The 19,409-nt window shown below is 44.5% G+C and overlaps 1 protein-coding gene across 1 annotated transcript; it reads right to left on the bottom strand.

Moving 5' to 3' along the window:
- Nucleotides 1-8,342: 8,342 nt before the first annotated feature.
- On the bottom strand, nt 8,343-17,940 carry RNF4 (ring finger protein 4). The gene is made up of 10 exons (XM_072126195.1): nt 17,727-17,940; nt 17,024-17,056; nt 16,470-16,509; nt 13,199-13,216; nt 12,648-12,765; nt 11,796-11,872; nt 11,360-11,369; nt 11,101-11,260; nt 10,705-10,753; nt 8,343-8,568 (listed from the first exon to the last, which is right to left on the bottom strand). Exons 1-10 carry the CDS (start codon nt 17,762-17,764, stop codon nt 8,419-8,421), a joined length of 693 nt encoding a protein of 230 aa, XP_071982296.1. The 5' UTR covers nt 17,765-17,940; the 3' UTR covers nt 8,343-8,418.
- Between the last annotated feature and the right edge of the window lie 1,469 nt (nt 17,941-19,409).

A 19,409-nucleotide genomic window follows, 5' to 3' on the forward strand; every position in this document is an offset into this window, starting at 1 on the left:
GTTGTACAACAGCTTGAGCGCCATATGCTGAGGATTACACCTTATTTAGGAGATGGTAAGGTCACATCTGCCATAAGGGTGGTCTATATCAATACACAGCGTGCACACAAACATCACTACTCGCCTGTTACAACAAATACATAGACATCTACAGCCAAGAACAACTGTGGGGGTAATTGGGCGTTGTACCCAACCAATATCTTATTAATGACCTATTCTATATCTAGGTTATCAATATTTTTCAAAAACTGAAAAATCCCTTTAAGTTGTCACGTGTGCAAACTTAGGCACCTACTGATAGCAACTGCGATCAGCGCTGGATTGTGGGTGTTGAACGATTAAATCCCTGGATTTTCAAAGTTTTTTGCTGTAGAAAGAACAAGGATTATCAATAAAGCTTCATTACAGACACTTTAGCCCCAGGTTGATATGATCAGCTTTAAAGTAACTTCCAGAGAGCTTCACCAGAGGTCAGAGAGATCCGTCTAAGTCGGGTGTCCATAAATAGGGGACCGCCTGTATACATAAATACAGTACCATATACACAAATGTAGCATATACCAAGATAAAAAGAATATACACATCACATACACTCACTGGCCACTTTATTAGGTCCACCATGCTAGTAACGGGTTGGACCCCCTTTTGCCTTCAGAACTGCCTCAATTCTTCGTGGCATAGATTCAACAAGGTGCTGGAAGCTCCTCAGAGATTTTGGTCCATATTAACATGATGGCATCACACAGTTGCCGCAGATTTGTCGGCTGCACATCCATGATGCGAATCTCCCGTTCCACCACATCCCAAAGATGCTCTATTGGATTGAGATCTGGTGACTGTGGAGGCCATTTGAGTCCAGTGACCTCATTGTCATGTTCAAGAAACCAGTCTGAGATGATTCCAGCTTTATGACATGGCGCATTATCCTGCTGAAAGTAGCCATCAGATGTTACAGGGTACATTGTGCTCATAAAGGGATGGACATGGTCAGCAACAATACTCAGGTAGGCTGTGGTGTTGCAACGATGCTCAATCGGTACCAAAGGCCCAAAGAGTGCCAAGAAAATATTCCCCACACCATGACACCACCACCACCAGCCTGAACCGTTGATACAAGGCAGGATGGATCCATGCTTTCATGTTGTTGACGGCAAATTCTGACCCTACCATCCGAATGTCGCAGCAGAAATCGAGACTCATCAGACCAGGCAACGTTTTTCCAATCTTCTACTGTCCAATTTCGATGAGCTCGTGCAAATTGTAGCCTCAGTTTCCTGTTCTTAGCTGAAAGGAGTGGCAACCGGTGTGGTCTTCTGCTGCTGTAGCCCATCTGCCTCAAAGTTTGACGTACTGTGCGTTCAGAGATGCTCTTCTGCCTACCTTGGTTGTAACGGGTGGCGATTTGAGTCACTGTTGCCTGTCACTGGATGTTTTTTCTTTTTCAGACCATTTTCTGTAAACCCTAGAGATGGTTGTGCGCGAAAATCCCAGTAGATCAGCAGTTTCTGAAATACTCAGACCAGCCCTTCTGGCACCAACAACCATGCCACGTTCAAAGGCCACAAATCACCTTTCTTCCCCATACTGATGTTCGGTTTGAACTGCAGGAGATTGTCTTGACGATGTCTAGATGCCTAAATGTAGAAACTATGAAATGCACTGAGCTGCCGCCATGTGATTGGCTGATTAAAAATTAAGTGTTAACAAGCAGTTGGACAGGTGTACCTAATAAAGTGGCCGGTGAGTGTATATACAATACCAAACCATACATAGACATACAGCATATACACTGTGGGCCCCATAGCAGCTAATATAGCTGCTACGCCCCTGGTGCAATGATAATAATAATCTTTATTTATATAGCCCCAAATTCTGTAGCACTTTACAGATTCTGGGGAACATATACAAATAAAATAAGACATTACAGAGTAACAACAGTCATATGAAACAATAGGATTGTGGGCAAACGCGTTCTTTTGTTTGTTTTTTTTCCAGCTTCCCAGTACATAAATCCCGTCAAGCTTACAGAAGGCAGCGCCAAGATCAACATCAAGCGGAATAGAGGTGAGTATTTGTAGTTTAATGGGGCTCAATTACGAAGGCTTACGGTGTGCACTTTAGTCGGACTGGGCACCTTTTTTGGGGATTACATGGCATGCACAGGTATAGAAGACGTGTGCGCGCTGGAATTGTGACGCAGGTGACCCTTTTTGTAGCGCAGCTGCGGTGGCTTCCATGTGACACAAATTAGGGGACGTGCCGTCGGATGATCCGACTTATTAGGAATGAGCGATGTATTTAACTTTTAAATTGTGCCGCACACCCTATGTTTAACATACACCACAAAAAAGATGGTGAACTCTGTCGGACCTGAGCGGGGAAGCGACACATTCATGATTTCTGGTGCACGATCTTAGTGAATCGCTGCACAGTGCATTATAGATAGACAATGCACTTTATGTGAACTCTGGTGACCAGGTAAGTAAATGTGCCCCAATATATCTACCAGCTAGTGGTAGATTTTCTTTAATAAGTATCAAATTGCACCATCAGTTGATCCATCTATTATTTGTATTCTGAGCTCAGATTTTTACATCACAGAGTTTCAATGCGACCTCTAGTGGCCAAAGTGGAGAAATGAAAAAAAATAAAAAATAAGGTGATAAAATAATGAAAAACAGAAACTAACAGGAAGTCAGGTGACCGTTTATTTTTTTTTTAAAGCGATCCATTATAACGTTGAAGTCCCACATTTCTTCGAAATAAAAGTTTCTAAGATATTCAAATCAACCTGAGGACCTCCAGGTTTCACCAAAATCTAACTTATTGACGCCCGTCCCCACCTACAGAGCGTTCCGAGAGCTGGCGACGTCACTGGCTCTCTGCAAATCTCATGGAGGAGTGGGAGTAGCCGTGCGGGGAGGAGGCGGAGCCAGAAGGCACCGGGGCGCCAATGAGTTAGATTGAGGCGGAGCCTGGAGGTGCTCTGCAGAGCACCTTGGGCTGATTTGAATGTCTTATTAACTTTTATTTAGAGGAAATCAGGGCATTCAAAGTTATAATAAAAGGAGATCCATGCTACCGGGGAGCCGACGGGGAGGCAAGTCATACACATCTACCATCCGCTAATCTGATGGTACATGTCCTATAAAACAGCAGTTCTCAACATGTGGGTGTGAGCCCTTTGTTGGTTGAATGACCGTTTCACAGGGGGTCGTCCAAGACCATTGGAAATATGTTTTTTGATGGTCTCCGAGACCAAGACTCTGCTCACCTACCTGTCTCGGCCCATTACCACCTGTGATTGCATAATCAAATGTACAGGCATCTTTAAGACCTGTATACTTTTGATCAGGATGGACGCCGGCAGCAAAATGCCATACTGCCAGCATCCTTGCCAGGACAAGACTGGAGAAGCGATGCGAGTGCTAATGGGGACATTCCTGAGACAACTGGCTGCTGTGGGGTATCACGGTGACCACTGTGGGGCTACCCTATGACTGCTGTTGGGCATCACTGTGACAGTTGGCTACTGTGGGGCAGCTCTTTGAGTGCTGGTTACTGTAGGTCAACCCTGTGACTGCAGGGACCAGCACAGTGACTACTGGGGGGAGCAATGTGATTGTAGGCTAATGGGGAAAAACGCTGTGACTACTATAAGGATCACTGTAACTATGATTAAAATTCATAACAGTAGCAACAAAAATTACTTTATGGCTTGGGGTCACCACAACATGAACTATATAACTGTATTAATGGCTATTTATGGATCCGTCCACACAACTGTTTCAATTACAATCTACCATTTCCAAAAACAGGAACAGGTCCTGATGTAAACTGGTGGTTAGTTCTAAGTTTCTTGTGACTCCAACGACTGCCACGGAGGTGTGTAATCCCGAAACGAATTTGTCTGTAAAGAGATAATAAAATGCAATAAAGAAATACAAGACTGAAAGAACAACAAATGCACAAGGTACATCCAAAGTGCAAGATGACAAAGGCCTATACACTTATTACTGTGTACAAGTCTTACACTAGACTAGAAGATAATTCGATCAAAGTCCATGAAGGGTTCTAGAAAGTCCAAGTGAGAAAAAGATAGAACAATAAAAGTACATTTGCTGTAGTACCACCGACAGCCACTAAACACCGTACAGAGCCGTGCCTGCCACTTCAATCTGCAGATCATTAGATAAATCCATGTGACTCCTGTGCCCGGATGTCTGTTCCAAGTTGATAATGAAGTGGAAAATCCCTTTAAGCAAAATAAGCAATGATCCCTCGCATGTTCTCTGGGAAAATCTGAATATTTTGTCACATTGTTAGGAATTTGGTTCTCAATTTGGTTGTTAAATCCTTAGCTGATGACATTAGCATAGCTGTTGAAGATCGGGTTGGGCTGAACCCAAACTTTAAAAAAAATCAGTTTGGGTCCTAAACCCGGACCCTACCGTAACACCTGCGATCAGTGCTACCTTCTGCCATTTTGGGGAAGATCATCGCTACATATCATGTCATCAAGAAGGGCAAATGCTCCCCAAAAGTGCATTGCATAACACAATGGTGCCCTGACATTGATACGAGCACCATCCATGGGGAGGGGGGTGGGCAGAACTGAAATTCAGATACGAGGAACCAGAACCTACAATATTTTTCACAGACCCAAACATTGCGGTTTGGGTCAGCTCACCACTACTACCACGACCAATGACTTATGCGACAACCAATGTGGCCCTGATGGGCAGTGGTGCAGGACACCAAGAGCAACAGAGTTATCTAGATTTAGCTGAGCCCAGAAAACCCCTAACCCCAGGATGGAGGAACACTTTCAGCAAATAATTTATATTGTTTGTATAATGAAAAGTTATAAAATGAATTTGTATCAGTTCCCCTAGATTCCTTCTTGCCATCATTCAACAGGAAACTTCATTGTCCACTTCCTGTGGATAAAAACTGATCCCTGGTCATGTGATGTCACACAGGTGCACGGCTCGTTACAGTAATCAGAGCTGTGTGTTATAATGCGCCGTTCACCTGTAACGTGTTGATGACCAGGAGTATAACGAGCTGTGCATCTGTGTGACATCACATGACCAGGGATATAAGGAGCTGTGCACCTGTGTGACATCACATGACCAGGAATATAATGAGCCATGCACCTGTGTGATAACAAATGACCTGATTATTATCCGTAGGAGGTAAACATGACAGCAAGCAGAGATCTAGAAAAACCCAAGAGGAATTGATACAGAAAGTATAATGGAAAATTGTATAACTTTTCGTTACACAACCAAATATCAATTATTTGTTGAAAGTGAACAACCAAGCAGAGCACCCCACAAAAATGAGAAATAAGTGTACATAATGGGGAATAACCACTTTAATTGTATTTTGTTTTAAAAAGTAACAGATAAGGTTCATTTACAAGAGGAGGACCATAGATTTTTTTTCTCTATAGGTAAAAGGTCTGGACTTTCCTCTGTTGTGACATGTAAGCGTTAGCTCCCTGGTCGCCCCCAGTAAAGCGCATTCATGTCTCCTTTCCCTGCAGTCCACAATCCCCAGGGGAGCGCAGGCTTCCTTATTACATACGAGTCAGCAGCAGAGTCCGGACATGTGCACAGTATGAGACCATTTATTGATTTACAAGCTGACCATCATTGCATCATCCCAGTGTGTATCTGTATATTGTCCCCCAGTCCATCCACAGCAAACAGACAAATAGATTTCTGCTCACCAAATAATGTTGTGCTAAATTTAGATGGAGCGTTAGGGTCTCTTGTAAGAGGAACATCCAGATAATCAAAGTGCAAGTTGTGTGTCAAAGAGCATCACACCTTAGTGTGTGATGACATCACACCAGTGGATCACCAAGTGGGTGGACTCCAAGTCCAGATACAATCTTGGAATAGAAAAGAACTTTGGCAAGCTCTGTGCAGCGCTGCATAAGCTATATAAAGGAATTATTATTATTAGAAAAGCCTTTTCTGCCACTACTAACACTACACGAAAATAAAAAGTATGACTACAAAAGATCTCCATAGTCAACACAGGTTCCCTTTAAATATATTTCTTACCTTCTTCAAACTTGTTGCAGGATGGTTTTTCTTTAAGTCTTCCCCTGTGGTCTTAGTTTTTCCTCCTTATATCAGCAAAATATACTTCTTAGGCTTCCATTATAGTGCCTAATGGCTGAGAGACTCAGAATTTGAGACTAAGTAGTGCACCAATCCGGTTTGAAATTACCGCGCACGCACCAGCTAGAGCTGGCCGATCTGATGCACATGTACATCAGAGCTCTTACTGGTGCATGAGCGATGCACGTGTAGGCGGCTGGAGATGTGCAATCCGCCAAACTTGGGGATGAAAAGTTAATATATTTGTGTAATGAAAAGTTGTACAGTTTTCCAATACACCTTCTGTATCAATAACTCACCATTTTTTAGATATCTGTCATTTAACGGGAAGTTTCACCATTTACCTCCTGTGGATAAACACCTTTAAGTGATATATTTTTAAGTATAAATATATTTCAAGGAATATTTTTCCCTTAATCTTTATTCTTCAACCACATCATATTCAGACATTGCTGTTGACCCTCCACCCCAGGTGTATATATCAAGGCTGAAAATTAAGCTTCAGGAGGTGTCTGAAAAAGTGTCCTCGGTTTAAAAGGCATGTGGCCTTGTTGCTGTGTGTTGATAAAATGAAAAGATGTTTAATAAAAAAGGATTGGATTAAAAAGAAAGAGCATGGTCCTGCAGGAAGTGGCTCATCCGCCGGGAAATGCAAATTAAAAGGCGCAGCAAACTAGACCAACTTAAAGAAGGTCCAGTCCACTCACCAGTTCTATTCTGGTGCAGCAGAGATCTGTCCAATTATACTCTACACATGAATACATCACCCCCATGATATTAGCCTGTCCCCCAAGCGGCCAAAAGTAAAAAGTGCACTTTCAGAAGAGACATTCTTGTTCTCCAATTCAGTCAGTCAAATCTTTATTTGCCAAATGTTTCCGTAAACATAAGAGTTGGCACTTTTCGACGATAAATATTTAATGAATGTGTAAATTAAACCAAAAAAATAATAATATAAAAAGTAAAATGTAGAACTTTTACATGAATTACCATCACAACTTACTACAGATCACATTTTTTAAGTTGAAAATTACCCTTAAAAGGGGTTATCAGCGTTAACTAATAATTTAGGATCGGGCTGAGGCAGGCTATTTAAAAATAATACTCCAGCGGCGCCTATGTCCCGCGTCGTCTGATCCGTGCCCTTGTTTGTTTTCAGGGGCACAGAAGCCGCGCACAGGGAGCTTCCGGTCGGCAAGGTGGCCGGCTCTTCCCATCCGTCCCCATCTCTCAATATTGTAGGCGCTGGGAGATGGTATTGGATGGGAGCTGCGGCTGGCCGGAAGCTCCCTGTGCGCCCTTGTAATCAAACCAGCGCACAGATCAGATGGACCTCCGGGACATAGGAGGCGCCGGAGGAGTTAAGTACACATTTATTATTTTTAATTAGCCCGTCCCAGCCCTGTCCTAAACTATTAGTAAACTCGGATAACCCCTCTAAACAATCACATCCATTTTATGTTCTCGATGCATTTATAAAGAAATATGAAGCAATAGGCATTAATGACACATTTTCTTCTGTTATACTTCTTTCTACAGCTCCTATGCAGATTATGAGTCACTGTGACAACAGACAAATCATTTTCCATCGGTCCCCTATTGATGCCGATGTACATTTGGCAATTGGTGAGGACAAATTTAGACAGATTAGAAGGAACAGTCTGCAAAAGATCTGCAAAATCAGAACGGGGCAATAATTTAAAATGACACCTATTGTTTCACTTAGTAATTTCTATACATGGAGACAATAAAACAGAAGTGTGAAAGTGGATGTAGTCTTTAAAGAAAAGAAGTTTAAGAGCTAAATGAAAGAAAAATTAATTTTTTTTTGCCTCCCTCTCCCCCATCCCAAAAGTATGGGATGGCGATGACCCGATGGTACGTTACGTAAAGGTCACTCCACCTTAAGGCAGCAAGTATTCAGGAAGGAGGACGTCTTTTGTTGTCTTCCTTGTGTTGGCCGAAACATTATTGCCCGTACAGGGAGCAGACGGATTCGCAGACAAGCAGCGCAGCAGCCTTGGTCCTTTCCTCCAAAACTCAACATCCTTGTCATTAGAAACATAAGTTCACACCCTCCGCCTTATAGGAGGGAACTGCATAGTTTGTTCGCCCATCACCCGTATTTACTCTCTGGCGTGAAAGCGCCATTGCTGAACCCGCAATTTATCCAACGGCCCCTACAAACGCACAAGCACAAAAGTACCCGGGGTATCCTGCAACTTTACTGCGAACTGGAGAAGGTAATGCACCTGGGTGATGTAAGCCCCGCAACCTCCGATCAGACGTAGATCGGGTGATACTGTTTGTGCGTCAGTTTTTTCCGGCAGGTCGGGCACGACGTTACGTTTCGGAGAGCGTCTCGGAGGCACTGGCTGCAGAATATGTGACCGCATTTGGTAGATACGATAAGACGTCCGCTCTGGATGATCTAGGAGAGAGGGAATATACACAGGTCAGGTGGAGAAATGTACTAAAGAAGATTAAAAAAAATAATAAATTAAGTATGTAATGATCATTTTGCCATTGCAGCTGGAATAGACGATGCGACCAGGACGCGGACGTGATACAAATTGTGATGCGGCCATCCACAGCAATTAAGGAATTGTGATGATAATTCATTACAAAATTATTTTGTGACCATTTAATGAATTGTTATTATGAAACAACTAAGGTGGTCAGCCACATCATGGCCGTATTGTCTATTCCTACCCAAAGAAATAATTCATCAAAATGTGTTATAAAAGAGGACAAGCTAGAGAAAGCCTCTTAACCCCTTCACGCCGATGCCCTTTTTCGTTTTTGCATTTTCATTTTTAACTCCCCACCTTCAAAAATCTATAACTTTTTTATTTTTTCCATGTACAGAGCTGTGTTATGGCTTATTTTCTGCGTAACAAATTACACTTGGGAATCGGTGAAAAAACGCATTCGCGCCGTATTCTTGTGGGCTTGGATTATACAGATTTCACTGTGCGCACCAAATGGCATGTCTACTTTATTCTTTGGGTCGGTGCGATCACAGGGATACCAAAATTGTATAGGTTTTATAATGTTTTCATACATTTACAAAAATTAAAACCTGTACAAAATTTTTATTTTGCCATCTTCTGGCGCTAATAAATTTTTCATACTTTAGTGTACAAAGCTGTGGGTGGTGTCATTCTTTGCGACTTTTGAGGACTATTACAAGGTTATCATTTTTAGGACTGTAGGACATTTTGATCACTTTTTATAGAATTTTTTATATTTTTTAAAATGGCAACAAAGTGCCATTTTCGACTATATTCCGTTGCGGGGTTAACCAGTCCCTCATCTAGGGCATTTGTCCCATCTAGAATTCCCTCTTATCTTGACATCTTGCACATTTACAAAAAGAAAATCTCCTCCATAATCGCATGAAAAGGAGCAGAGAAAAGTCATATTTTATCTGACATGAGTCAAGTTTAGACGCTGCAGGGGCAGTGTCACTAGGTTGACTACAGGTTTGAAAAAATGGTTGCTGGAATTTGCTTCTTGGATAGCGGGGGCATAAACTAATCTAGAATCAAGTTGATGAATCCTCGTACCCCTTACCTTCCCTTCTCCACTTGTGTGCTCCTTCCCTTTGCCCTCTCATTTCTCATTCCCCATCATCCCCAATGTGCTTTCCCTTGTATCCATTCATTTTATGTGTTTAATGTGGTTAACGCTGTTAGTTTTCGTTACTTAGAAATATTGGGGCAAATTTACTTACCCGGTCCATTCGCGTTCCAGCGGCGGCTTCTCCGCTCTGGATTCGGGTCCGGCCGGGATTTAATAAGGTAGTTCTTCCGCCGTCCACCAGGTGGCGCTGCTGCGCTGAAAGTAAACTCATCGCGCCGGAATGCACCGAGCTGGACCAGGTGAAGGTAAGCGGTCCTTATGCGACACATTTTCGGTTTTTAAATGCGGCGGTTTTTCCGAATACGTCGGGTTTTCGTTCGGCCACGCCCCCCGATTTCCGTCGCGCGCATGCCAGCGCCGATGCGCCACAATCCGATCGCGTGCGCCAAAATCCCGGGGCAATTTAAGTACAAGCGGCGCAAAACGGAAATATTCGGGTAACACGTCGGGAAAACGCGAATCGGGCCCTTAATAAATGACCCCCATTGTCTTAAACAACATTTTTCATATGCATCTTATACCTAGAGATGGCTTTTATTACACCACTAATATTGTTTCTTTTCATTTTAGTTGTACCACTGGATGTATGACACCTGTCTTATGTGACCTAAGATATGAATACTGTTATAGTTTGTACTTGATTCACTGATATTGCTTTGAACCTTATCATTTGCCAATTTCAATAAAGTTTATTTAACAGAATAAAATGGTTGCTCTCCTCAAAAAAAATAAAAAATATATTTTTTTACCATAATTGACCGTGGTTTGTGCTGGTATATAGACATGAATGGAATTTAGTTTCAATACCACACACTACCCATGGTCAGAAGAGGAGCCGTTTTTGAAATAAAGCAGACCACCAGACAATATAGCTTGGACATTGTTCAGAAAACTTTGAGCGTGACCGTTTTATACAACCCACCTCTGAGTAGCCATCCATGCAAATTGGACAACTGATACTTCCCGACGTTCTGCAGAGACAAGAAAAATCGAAACAATTTAAGTCGATGCAATCTGCATTTCACATAGTACGTTATATTTCCAGCAGCTGGAAGCCCCAGTCCCCTCATATGTGATGGATCTCCCCATCATCAGCCAGCAAAACGTGCCACTCTAAAGCAAACACAGGACCGAAACTACCAAGGCCTCCAAACTGTATAAGTAATGTCATGTTTGTACACAGTGGCTGCACTAGCAGAACAGGGAGTACAGCTCTGGAGGATGTAACGCAATGCGAGTCATGTCATGTAAGTAACACTATGATTCCACTACAACGTGGGCATGGTGCCACATACAGCATCTGAGAAAAAGACGACACCTTGAGTTGTTAAGGTTTGTTGATGGGAGGTCCCTGGATCTTCCGCTTGCAAATATGTCATTGTCTCTTGCGTCCTCATCATCACTGCTTAGTATGCAGCTGGCAGCCTGGGTGGTATTGCGGGCATTGCCCCTCCTCCTCCGCCTCGGACTTTGGTGTTCTGGGATACAGACAATAGATGAAGGAGAACTGGTTTATCTCTTGAAGAATAATGGGGCTTTATAACGTTTGTCATTACAAATTTGTGAAACGCACTCACCTTCCACAACCTGGTCACGTGTTCACCAAATAAATTAAAGAGTGGAAAAAGGAAAGGAAATATATGGTTACATAAGTCAGAGAAGGTAAATCAGCATTTACTATATGCCCATGTAGTTCTCTCCTGATGATAAATCCCCATATAGGACAGTTACAGCATATCCACAGCATGGGATAAGGATATCCACTTTTAAAGGGGCTGTCTTAAGTTTGATTGTTATTCCGTAACTACAAGGCGACATGAGGTCCTGTTCCCACTATGTCATGCCGTTCCAATCATTGTAGATGGTGTTATGAATATGTATAGAGAACGACAATCAAAGACAACTCCTTTGAGGCCCAGACAAAGTGATGCTAACACTGTCATATTGGCTCTTAATACTAACCTATAGCGGTGCATAGTAGCATTAGTTATAACTGCAAGACAGTTCACTTACAACCACAGAGTCATTGTGCGTTAGGTCTACAACCACCGGTTCAAAGGATTCGCACGTCAGATCGACAACTTCTTCTCCTGTACGAAAAAAAAGTAGGATGTTATTTATAGCCAAAGAAATGATTGTTAAAGCAACTTCTTAACCCCTAGTGACGCGGTCTGAAAATGCTCTAGTGACCGGGCATTGATAGCCATCGGATTAGACCTAGCAGCTCTGGTTAACCCCTTTATCCCCTGGCTGTCACGTGACCGCCTAGTCTATAGAGCCGGCGGCATTGCACTCCTTCAGCGCGATGCTGTGAGGAGCGGAGAAGGGGGTAATGAACCTCATTTCCCTTCTACCTAGGGTCTCCTGGAGTCTGACTCCCAATCCGGCACCCGCAGCTAAAACGGGAGCAGTAGAAAACTGCAGCGAAGTCTGCAATCTCCCATCATCAGCGGACACAGTTTTAGGGTGAGTTTGGGGTTACAAATGCTTTTCCTGCTGCTTCACCCAGAAATGAAAACAGGACCCTCGTCCTCCATATTGCAGGGGGTCCAAGCAGTCAGCCTCATTGATCAGCTTGTTACCCCCCCTCTGCTTTTGTTTTTATAAAAATCATGCAAATGATTTAATTAAGCCTCTCAGACTCCTCTGCATCATTTTTAAAGCCCACCTCCCACCCCCTTTTTAATAAAAACAAGGGCATAAGGAGCTAAAAGAAGATCGAATCCTGACAGAGAAACACACATGCATGCAAGTGCGCTTGGTTTACAGATTTCCTTTAAGATCAATTGCTAAACCAAATCAAATTTCATTTCAAATGTATAGCTTTAATTCTAAAAAAATGCACGCTTCCTACGGCACACGTACCGCTTTCTTCCAGCTCAATGGGCTCAGTAGCCGTAGCCATGGAGCTGGTCGCACCTCTCCTCCGTCTCCAAGATGCTCGCGGCCTGCCTGTATCCGCTGCCTTACGTTTTCTCTGCCCCTTGGAGGATAATGAGAAAGTGAAAACAAAAGCATGATGATCAATAATAATAGTCCATGTGATTCAGCGATGATAATGTGACTTTATCCAAAACATTGTAAAGAGGGGGGGGGGGGGGGTCTGAGCAGTTTGTGGAAACCTCTGTGACATCCTCTTTTCATTTGCCTTATTAATAGGTAAATGGGTGTTACAGATAGAGGACCCTCTAATAGAGGACTCCTCCACCTATACATCTAATACCACCACGCCTGCCCTGATATCTGAAGGTTCCCCAAAACCAAAATACTTACAGAGCTCATGGCGCCCCTTGTATAGCAAGTTAGAGACAAGATAGTGATAAAGAAACCATAAAGAGTGCAGAAAGAATAGGACTCCTGAGTGCTCCTCACAAAGTCTCAGTGACAATGACAGAGATACAAATCCAAGTTCTTACGAGGTTTCGCTTCAACACCTGCAAAAGAAAGGACAGAGTCGCTTTAAATAACGTATCCAGAGAGATCACAATCTGTAGCTTTGTCCATCAGGGGCTTCTCTTCTATAGAACAGAACAAAGGAACAAAGCCATCATCAGCAAGGAAAAACTAAAAAATAATAATATATATATATGGACATATTGTCAACTTTGGGATCCTAAACCCGAGCTACATGAAAGACATGTGCCACAGAGGAGCTAAAGCCACTAGTTATAACTTACAGAGATAGGAGGAGAGAAAATCTACCATCGGACCAAAATCCATCATGATAAACCAGGGACTGTGGTAATCTTATTATATTTGTTATCCATGGCCTAATTCCTTCTAAAAATCAATTTTTAAAATTACTGTATGCCAATGAGCCCGAGGTTTTTTTTTTTTTTGGAAGTGTTAACAGAGCCCCTCTGTGCTCCAGATTCACAGGCTGTTACACTGTGCAGAACATGTCTCATCCAACCCGTGATCTCTTGATCCTTCTGCTGCCTGTCTAATCTAGCAGCAGCTGGAGACGCAGAGGGTGGGGAGACCTGCTCTGCTTATTGTAATAGCCTGTGAAGATGCAGCACTGAGCGGCTCTGGTAACAACCTTTATTGCCCTATTTAACCGTAGATAAGTAGAAATAAGAAGGCGGCACTCACCAGGTAAATCTTCTTTTATTGAACACCCGTGGGCAGGCAGGTATGACAAGGCATCACTCACGGCCGTGAGTGATGCCTTGTCATACCTCCCTGCCCACGGGTGTTCATTAAAAGAAGATTTACCTGGTGAGTGCCGCCTTCTTATTTCTACGCTGAAATATTGTCCTGATATCTGGCTGAGCACCACCGTGATATCTTTGTTTCTATCCAGTGAAGCTACACATGCCCTTGCCTCCTCATCTGTACGTACGGGTCCGGTAGTGCCAGCGGATTTCTCCCCGGGGGGGGGGATTCCCACCACCCCGCTACTTTATTGCAATTACCCTATTTAACAACCAGCCCCCTCACCTAGGGTCCTTCCTAGACTTCTTTTTCTATGTGATATCTCACCCGGTTACCGTTACCCGGTAAAAACTCTGACTAAGGCTACATTCACACACATGTATGGGGAACATATATACACGGCCGATGTATATACCTGTGCCGATATACGTCCCCCATACACTTCTATGGGCTCACGGCCCTGTACGGGAGTGGTACGGTGCAGCACCGTACCCCTCCGTAGCCTGGGAAAAGATAGGACATGTCCTATCTTTTCCCGTGATACAGCGGCGTGCGCTGTATCTTCCTATGGAGAGGGGCGGGGGTGAGCAGCGCCGCCGCGGGCATACATGGTGTGAATGTAGCCTTATAAGTCAGGTGAAAAAGAGCAGAGAGTTGAGTCCCGTAAAGAAGCTGCAGGGGGATCGTCACTACAGATGCTCCTATCTTTAGTTGTATAGTACATAGATCCAGGCTTCTGGTGTCATATTAAAGACAAGCATCTAATCTTCCAAACCAAAGTAGGTTCTTGTGGTTCTGTGAGCTACAGTATCAGAGATACAGACAGGAATGTGAGCTGCATATCCAATTCTGAATATCACTGAACCACAAGTCTGATGCGATTTAAAAAAGGACATTCTCCTCTTTAATTTTATACCATGGTTCTAGCTGCTATAGAGCCCAAGATCTAGTAGTCTAATGCGACACTCCCTCTCCAGACTCATCTGTGCGTGAGAGGAGACTGGTTGAGAGGTGGCACCCATACATTTGGCTTTAAGGTTCATAGAACCATGGTATCAGATTAAAGATCTGAAAGTAGCCTTAGAGTGTAGGTCATCTATATCGGATCATCATATATCAGATCATCAGTGGCGTATATACGGCCGACATATATCCATCGTAAATATGTCCCCCAGAGGCGCACGGCACCGTACGGAGTGGTACAGTGCACCACTGCACTGTTCCGTACCCGGGGAAAAGGAACATGTACTATATTTCCCCAGAAAACGGCGCTGTGCGCCAAGTTTCTCTATGGAGAGGGGTTGTGGTGAGCAGCGCTCACCCCCTCCTCTCCCGGGAGCTGGCGCGCCGCACGCTACAGTAGGGCTGGCACACATTCGTATTAATATAGCCTTCGGCTGTAAACTGATGCAGGCAGCTCTCACAGGGGTGCAGGTTTATGTGCCTGCACCCGGGTCATTCCCACTGAAGCAGCAGGTTCGGTTCACACATCCCTTCCCGTTCTGCAATACATGTCCATCACATAGAGCATGGAACAAGTAGACTCCCCTGCCACCAGTGGCCATTGATCACGTCTCTACTGGGATTGGAGGCTGCAAGGCCAATTTTATTCCCTCTTCATAATGACAGACTAAAGCGTTGTCTGCCCCGATCACAAATCCTATTATCGTCGTACACAAGACGCCTTCAATGGATCAAAAGCTCATGGAGCAATGGATAACCTTACAGGTCATGGTGGAGATGGATAAATTGACGAGAAAAACGAAAACAAAAAAACAAAAAAAAATACCTTGAAGATTCGACCGGTTAGGCAATAAATATCTGATGGTGAAGGAGTCTGACTGCCAGAAACTGCAAACCACATAATGGGAGAGCTGCCATGAAATAGGTGCATATTGTTATGGGGTTGCTTTGATGCCTCTGGGACTGGAGGTCTGGTACATCTATCAAGAGCAGGTGCCAAGAATGGTAGCCATGACCCAGACCCTGCACTGACCGGATTTCATGGTACAACCTTAATGCAGTGGACAGGACTAGCAAAAGAAGATGCATGGAGTCCCTGATTTACTCGGGAACAGTAGTGAAGTTCTGAGGACAAGATTACAGAAAGAAGAAGGGACTCCTGGTATCATTAAATTGTACTGTCCCCGGACTGTGTTCCATCTGCAAACACATTGTCCATAATTCACAATCGGTAGCAATAGGTGCTTTTCTACTGCAGGTTTTACAGCCACAGCATGTCATTGCACAGCTGCCGTTTACAATGCAAAGGCTGAATATAGCAAGGAAGGGGGGGGGGTGAGGGGGTGCACAAGATATTGCCATAGAATGTATCCACCTGTTCCCAAACTACCTAAAAACAGCCACGACCTCGGCAGAAACAATCCCTTGCCGGGCTGATGAGACTCATTCTTCTGGTTACGCTGCTTATCTGACCATAGAGCTTCCAATTATACTGGAGTAGACGGTCCCTTTGGCTGCGACAGAGAAGAGAAGAGAAATCGCGTGACTTTAAATACAGGAACTAACCTTTTCAAGAGACCAGAAAACCAGATGTCCTTCCACTGACCTGCCAACATAAGCCAGAAACATGGAGTTATTCAGACAGCATCCCAGTAGCCTCAGCAGTATAAAGACTCATTCTGCACCTAATCTTAATATCATAGGTTCTATTTCGAAAAAAGGAGACCAAATGAGAGTCCTTTTGGCTGCAGTCTTGACACTTTCGAACCAGCCCAAGACAACTCCACAAAGTGAATCCCCCCCCCAGTAAATGTACATGTATGGGCGATCAGTTTGAAGTGTATTATTGTTCAGGCCACCCTCCTGAAGTCGGATATACCAGACACATAGGGTGGGGGGTGCTCTCCTAGCATCAGAAGGAGGGCTATCTGGATCTGCAGTGATTTTATCAGGTACATTGGTGCCTCTCTTATCTCATCTGCAGTCATGACTCCTTCATACACATTAGATTTACTCCCTTCACTTGACTTTTAGTATAGCTAATGCAATAAATTGCCAATGTCTTTATCCCCTGAGAGCACCAATACTGGGTAACTGCTTCCGCATTCGAGGATTCTCACCTGTGTGGATGCTCGGGTCCTTTGGGGTACAATCTGTAACCTAGACACACATGAAAACAACTTGACCTGCTCATCAGATTCTAGTAAAGGTGAGACGGCAAGCCAAGAGCCTGACACACTGACCCGGGGACGGTGGGGGGGGAGACGGCAAGCCCAGAGCCTGACACACTGACCGGGGGGGGGGGGGGGGGGGAAGATGGCAAGCCGAGAGCCTGGCACACTGACCTGAGGGGATGGGGGGAAGATGGCTAGCCGAGAGCCTGGCACACTGACCCGAGGGGGTGGAAGGGTAGATGGCAAGCCGAGAGCCTGGCACACTGACCCGAGGGGGTGGAGGAGTAGATGGCAAGCCAAGAGCCTGGCACACTGACCCGAGGGGTGGGGGAAGATGGCAAGCCCAGAGCTTGGCACACTGACCTGGGGGGGAAGATGGCAAGCCGAGAGCCTGGCACACTGACCCGAGGGGGTGGGGGTAGACGGCAAGCCGATAGCCTGGCACACTGACCCGAGGGGGTGGGGGTAGATGGCAGGCGAGCCTGGCACACTGACCCGAGGGGGGAAGATGGCAAGCCGAGAGCCTGACACACTGACAGGGGGGGGGGGTGGGGGTGCATCTAAGGCAGGATTCACATTGCAAGAATGTAGCAATGTAATATCTATGTAGCCCTAGTCATTAAAGGGATAGAGCAAGAAGACACTGTACCTCGTTTTCTGTAATGGGAAAGCTGGGTGAGGTAACATGAGGCGGGTGTCATCAGTCTTCCCTCAGAATAGATAGTAAAGATGGGTGACAGGCCATAAAAGTGTCACAGATATGTAGCTGTTCCTGGGAGAGCTGGGTGATACAGGCTATGCAGCTCTTATAAGACATGGTCACTCAGCTTTCCCAGGAACATATGGGTCTAGTGAGTTAGTCAGTCCAGTACCGCCATGTATAAGGTGTATATATATGTATACCATCCTGGGTCACGTGTGCAGGAGCAGTGTCACCACTGAGGCCTAGCTCCGGGGGAACCCGTGCTGTCAGTGGTGGCCCTGGGGCAGAGTCACGTGACTAACGGCCCTCCGCTTCCCTACCTTCCCGCCACTCACCCTCATTGGAGTCCTTGTACCTCCCGGCTTCGGTCCCGTTAAACCTTTCCCGGAGACATTTTGTAACTAGCAACTGTCTAGTTTTCAAATCGATTCGGTTTCCGGTTACGTGAATTGCATTGTGGGGATTGTAGTCGAAGACTGTGAGGGCTTCAGCGCGCATGTGCGGCGATGCTTTGACGCATGCGTTCTGCTATATTTCAAGTAACTTCCTGGGTTTACTAATATGGGGGCAGCAGATCTATGCGTGTTTATAGAAAGACGCCCCAAATTTTCAAGAATGACTATTACAATAATGTCATGTACATGACAGGGGGATACATATAGAATCCGCAGGCCATTCTGTATTTTGTGAACTATAGCTCAAAAATGACCATGAGATATCATCAAAAGTTGCACATATGTCCAAAATCCACTACTAAAGAGATAAAACCCCATTCACACTGTGATCAACTCCTCATTCATAAAATGTGGGGCTTCAGTGGCCTGTGGCGTGGAAAAACTGCTGATCAGTGGGTGGGAACCCTAAGGCCACGTGCACATGTTGCATTATGAACAGCTGAGGTGATTTGCCTAATTACTTTAAGATAAAAATGTGTGTTTACAAAACACGATGTTAATGTATGCGTAATGTATGCGTTGCTGATTAGAGGGGGTCTCAGTGATTAGACCCCTACAGATCACAAAAACGGGTGCGATGGGTGCTTCTTACCTCTGTCGGACCCCTCGTCGCCTTGTCAGACTAATGGAGCAGACGGCCGTTAATCTCTATGGAGCTGGCGTCAACATCTGCAAAGAGTTTGAATGTTCTCTCCATGTTTGCGTGGGTTTCCCCCCGGGTCTTCCAGTTTACTCCCACACTCCAAAACATACTGGTAGGTTGATTAGATTGGGGACTGGGACTGATTTGGAAAGCTCTGTGCAGCGCTGTGTAATCTGGGTGCGCTATATATATATATATAAATATAATAAAGGAATTAAAATTATTATGACAAGAACAGGGGACCCCTACCCTTTATGGGACGGCAGGGAATTTCTGAGCATAGAGCTCAACAAGCTCTAGCAGTCTCTCTATAGTAAATGATGCTCTTATTCTCGCAATCAGATTGTTTCCCATATCCACAATAAAACTTGGAATTAACTCCTGATTTCTCTACACCGTTCTTTGTACGGCCTGCAGATGGCACTGCTGTCTAGTCACAAATACAAGATCTACCGACTAAGAGAAAAGTAAGGACATCTATACAAGTACCTTATAGACAGATGTGTTGTATTTGGTGCATTGATGACATAG

The sequence above is a fragment of the Engystomops pustulosus genome, chromosome 1 (assembly GCF_040894005.1).
Source record: "Engystomops pustulosus chromosome 1, aEngPut4.maternal, whole genome shotgun sequence".
NCBI classification, from domain to species: domain Eukaryota; kingdom Metazoa; phylum Chordata; class Amphibia; order Anura; family Leptodactylidae; genus Engystomops; species Engystomops pustulosus.